This window comes from Argentina silus, assembly GCF_951799395.1.
Source record: "Argentina silus genome assembly, chromosome: 9".
Taxonomy (NCBI): Eukaryota; Metazoa; Chordata; class Actinopteri; order Argentiniformes; family Argentinidae; genus Argentina; species Argentina silus.
In genome coordinates this window covers 22970501-22975500 of record NC_139663.1, presented here as the reverse complement: position 1 = coordinate 22975500, position 5000 = coordinate 22970501, and the positions used below count along the sequence as shown (strand labels likewise).

General features: G+C 43.6%; 1 protein-coding gene across 1 annotated transcript in view; it reads left to right on the top strand.

Moving 5' to 3' along the window:
• The window catches only part of LOC310809921 (uncharacterized protein), a gene marked incomplete at its 3' end in the record, with an annotated part of 8489 nt that extends 4443 nt beyond the window's left edge, over window positions 1-4046 (top strand). Inside the window, exons 5-7 of the mRNA XM_083677442.1 lie at window positions 2901-3033; window positions 3719-3828; window positions 4021-4046. Coding sequence (XP_083533568.1) covers window positions 2901-3033; window positions 3719-3828; window positions 4021-4046 — 269 coding nt within the window. The remainder of the gene's footprint in view (window positions 1-2900; window positions 3034-3718; window positions 3829-4020) is intronic.
• Window positions 4047-5000: the final 954 nt, after the last annotated feature.

The following is a 5000-nucleotide window of genomic DNA, read 5'->3' as shown; positions in this document are numbered from 1 at the left end:
AAGGGGTTCATCTTGTCAAATCTAACGTGGTATTTCGGCTGTAAAGTAGATTTATCATAAAATGATCTCTCAAATAAACAGACTTCACTGCTATGACACAGGTGACCTGGCCTGCAGGCCTAATCAACCAGCTTTCTGATTGAAGGCTTAGATTTCCCAGATGGTGAAAGGTGACAGCGAGGAAACACGTAAAAACACCTCCCTTTCCGTCAGCCCATATCTGAATTTCCTTAGCACAGTGTTAGGTAAAATGCCAGGCTTTCACCCCACCGACTGACTGCCTGACTGACTGACTGACCGACTGACTGACTTGCTGGCTGACTGACCGTTCTTCTATATCCAGATAGAAGTATCCAGGTGAAATGCTATTCCTATTTGAGGAGTGCTGAGGTGAGAAGGGACTCCATCGCAGTATGTCATCACAACCCATTCTTATTCCACTTCAGTAGAACACATAAGGCCACTGGTGAAGTCGTTTATTTGAAAGCAAATAAACAGCTCATGTTTTGGGAACATTGCGAAAGCAGTGCAATGCAAGCCCTGCTGGAGTGTCGCCAGGTGTGTCACACTCAGAAATAGGTTGTCTGCAGTATTCGATCCCATTGCCTAAGTTAGGGCAAGGCTCCGGTGCTTAGGCTATCAAAGGGACCGCCTTAATTCAAAACACATTTCACTGAATCAGCTGTGGGCCTATAGATAAACCGCACGGTTAAGGTAGCCATTTTACTTTCTGCAGTGGAAACAGAAACGTAATCTTTCACCTGTGCTAAAAATATCTTTTCACAATTCAGACATTTTCTGTACATAGTTGTTCAACGTTTAGCTCCCCCCAAAACAACACATCTCACATATCCAAGTGTCTACATATATATGTGAATAGACCTCGGTGTCGACTTCTCAAGACGTCTTCATATGTCCATAGGCCCCCACACACACATGGTTCTGAGCATCCTCATTTGTTCGGCTAAAAATAGCACCCGGCTAGTAGACACATTTTTTAGAAACCATTGCATCTTGCTACCTGATACTGAGACTCAAACCTCTGTAAATGGTGTGCGTCGAGGGTATATAAGACAGAACGTACAGCGTCCAGGGCAGCCACTTGAGTCTCCTTCGGTTTTCACTCTCGTCTCTACGCAGTGCAAAGGTGAGTGGGATGGGGTGACTACCGGACTACCGGCAGGCCTGGCGCTCTATCCAACGCTATGCTGAGGAAACTCAGATCAGGGGATTTCACTGGAATACATTTTCTGAGTAGTGAATATGGAATCTAAATCTTATATGGACGACCGGGACCTCTCTCTCTCTCTCTCTCTCTCTCAGTGAAAACGGACTAAACATTTTTAGGGACATTTTTTTATGCATGGATGAACAAGCGGTTGAGGACAATAATTTACGCTATACCAACCGTTCAACCAACGATGGAAATGTTTTCATTTTCAAAACCTCAAAAAAAAAAAAATGCATTGCTATCATTGATGTGTTTTCAGATTTTAACTTTTATCTTAAGTTTATTTATGTTGCTGAGACTGGGGCATGCAAAGGAAGCATCACCGATATCAATGTAATCAGTGTTCGGTCTCTGAGTAAGAGTGTTTGGTTTCCTGAGAGCAGAAGTCACGTTTTGGACCAAGTAACTCTTGGATCAAGTAGCCTTCGTGTAATGCGTTCTCCCCTCCTCTGACAGGCGCTGAAGGGATGGGGGGCTATAATGTCTGATGATATTACAATTGAACAGAAATTAGGAGAGATTAATGAATAAGAAATTAGGAGAGATTAATGTATAAGAAATTAGGAGAGATTAATGTATAACACATTCTAAAGGCTGCTGTCTTACTTGTCGCGAATTAAAAGAGAATTAGGTTATTTAGGTATATTATATTCTATGTAAATTGTAGTGTATAGCCTAATGTGGATAGAGAACCGTTATATCACTCATTTTGTCATGAAGCAGATGAACTTAAAAGTTGTTTACGCAAATCAAATATTAAATATGTATTTAGATCCGAATCATAACTACCATGAGTTTTGAAATGTTGCGAAAATCTCCCAATGACATCAATGCATGTTGACGCGGAAATTTGAGTGGGGCCCTTTGCACCTGTTAGTTCAAGCTTGATAAGGCTAACATTGATTTAAGTTACTTTTTTTTAAGTTACTTTTTTTTTTTTTTTTACTCATACTCAAATTCAATACATCCATACCAATCTATAACTGCATTACATATGATTCCCTCTTGAAAATACAAACATTTAGTAAACTGGCCCCTAAATTACAGTATTAGAGATGCAATTCAATAACATTTACCCTGTAATTCCACTGCCAATGCAACATCAGTGTGTACGGTGTTTGGCCTTGCATTCAAAGACTTGATCATTTGTGTTTTCCTTTTTCATCTTAGAAAGAAAAAATGGCCTTCGCTGGACTTCTCAATGACGCGGACGTGAAGGCAGCTCTGGCTGCTTGCTCAGGTAAGAGTAAAACCTCCTTCAGACCTACAGCACACCTACTGTATACCATATCAGTTGTGTTTTGATTACCTTTCAAAAGCCGGAACAGGTCCATCTGCATGTATAACAGACAACACTAACATCGGACACAGATTCACTACAAACACTGGACATTTAGCATGTCTCAAACATATATAACCTGATAATATCCAACACACGCTGTCAAGATGTTCAGTTTTCATGACGCGGTAACTTAAGTCTGAAAAGGAACGACGGTCCAAACTGCTTTCAGTTACATTCAAATATCTCCACATCGTCTCGTTAACAGCCACTAACTCAATGCGGTTGTAAACATGCGCTGTGTTCAGTAGCGTCTCATTTGAAACCCCCGATATAGCTGACGTTGACAGCCTCAGACAACACTATTGACACCCCTCTGCCACCCGACAGCTGCTGACTCCTTCAATTACAAGTCCTTCTTCGCCAAGGTTGGCCTGGCAGGCAAGTCCCCAGAAGACGTCAAGAAGGCCTTCTTCATCATTGACCAGGATGCCAGTGGCTTCATTGAGGAGGATGAGCTCAAGTACGTAAAACTTTATCACCACAGGGCGAGCAATACGCTGTGCACTCTGATGCTTTCTGTTTACTGTATGCTGGAGGAATTAGAGGTGTCATGACTGTCGAAGTGCAGTTCATAGTTCGTATATCTCTAGCTTGTAGATACAGGGGATGGAGTTCAGGGTTGGAGTGAATGGTAAAACCCTGTATGCCGGTTAAGCTTAGTCCTGGAATAAAATATAATTTTCAATGGAAATTCTCCATTGAAGATGCATTTTAGTCTGGGACAAGGCTTAACTCACCACCTAGTGTTCCAAGTGTTCTATGTGGTGTTTACCTAGCTACAACACTCTGATTGGCTACAAAATGAAGCATCATCATTGATGCATTTTTGGTGAAAAAAGTCACCCTTGGCACTCTGGAATGTGGACGATTCGGGGCGACTTTATTCACAGCACTGAATGAGTTAATCTGTGACCGGGAAGCCACCCCTGTCAGAGTCCCTAAATGATAACATTAATTAACGTATAATGGCCCTGGGTAAAACTCAACCCAACACCTCGTCCACATACAGATGAGTAGCAACACAAAGCAGCACAAAGCATCTTATTGGGCAGCCATCTCTGGGACCTCCTGATTCACAGACACACTGCGGTTGTAAAGCAGGAATGTTTCAGTGATCTTCTCTCCCCCTCCGCTGCTGTTCCCAGGCTGTTCCTGCAGAACTTCGGCGCTGGGGCCAGGGCTCTCACTGACAAAGAGACCAAGGCTTTCCTCGCCGCCGGAGACGCTGACGGTGACGGCATGATCGGTGTCGAGGGTAAGAACATATTCAGTCCAACTCCAGAATATTTTACACTTTAGGCAATGTTTCTGAAGTAGGTTCTTGTTAGTACTCCCATTGGGTGGACAACGCACGATTCCATAATCTGACGAAAATCTTGGTTAGTGTCCAAGTAATTGTTGTTTATGAGTCAAATTACAACTTAATGGGCTTAATTTCTTTTCACAGAGTTTGCTGCTCTTGTGAAGGCATAAGTATCCCTTGACCCAGATCAACCAGAACTCCTAGCAACACTCGCTAACTTTCAGCTGAATGAATATTTTTTATATCTTATTTATAAACTGCCTGCGGTCTATTTCTAAAACATTGAGCACAATGTCCTTTTGGGGTACTGTTAATGTTATACGGATGTGTTATATGTTCTGAACATAGCTCGTGCTTATCGTACAGTCCTTCTCTGCACTTTTGAGGAAGAGTGAAAAACAAAGAATAAATGCTCTTTTGGTGTAAAAATTGTCTTTTCAGGATAGCGTCTTTGTGCATGGGGGGGGGGGGGGGGGGGGGTGTAGGAGAGGGGTGTCCAACAACAAATTAGTGTTTAGCATGCATGCACATGTTCCTACAGTGGTGATGTCACTGCTTTGAGGGGGAGGGAGGGGGGGTGGGGGGTGGGGGGGTTGAATGAGCACCTGTTTTAATAATGGGGAACCAGGGAATCCTGGTAGGATCGTGGCCAGCTCCTGGCACGCACACAGTGGGGGAGACCCCAGGGTTTAGCTGGGAGTCTTCCTGGGGGGTTTGCGGTGGGAGGGGGGGTCCGCCGCCCCTGCCTTCCCTCCACGGCCGACGAGTCACAGGGACAGAGTCCCGGGGGGGGGGCAGACCAGGGGCTGCAGCTATGAATAGCCTTTATTGCAACAGCGGGATGAAGGAGCTCGTTAGAGACGTTGTAACATGAGTAAATGCTTATGTGAGGGGTTTCCTTCAGAAATAGCCACTCTGTGGGAGATGGTAGTCTTTTCAGCGAAAACGTTATCGTCAAGGTGTGCAGAATTACATCGGTGATTTGCATGATACATTTCCTCTCTGAATAATGTACTTACAGTCTGAGATCACTCGAATACCGTCCCAAATTGGCAGTGGCACGTCTATCAGTTTACAGACTATATTCATAAGGAAACAATGTACCTATTCTAACTAGGAAGCTA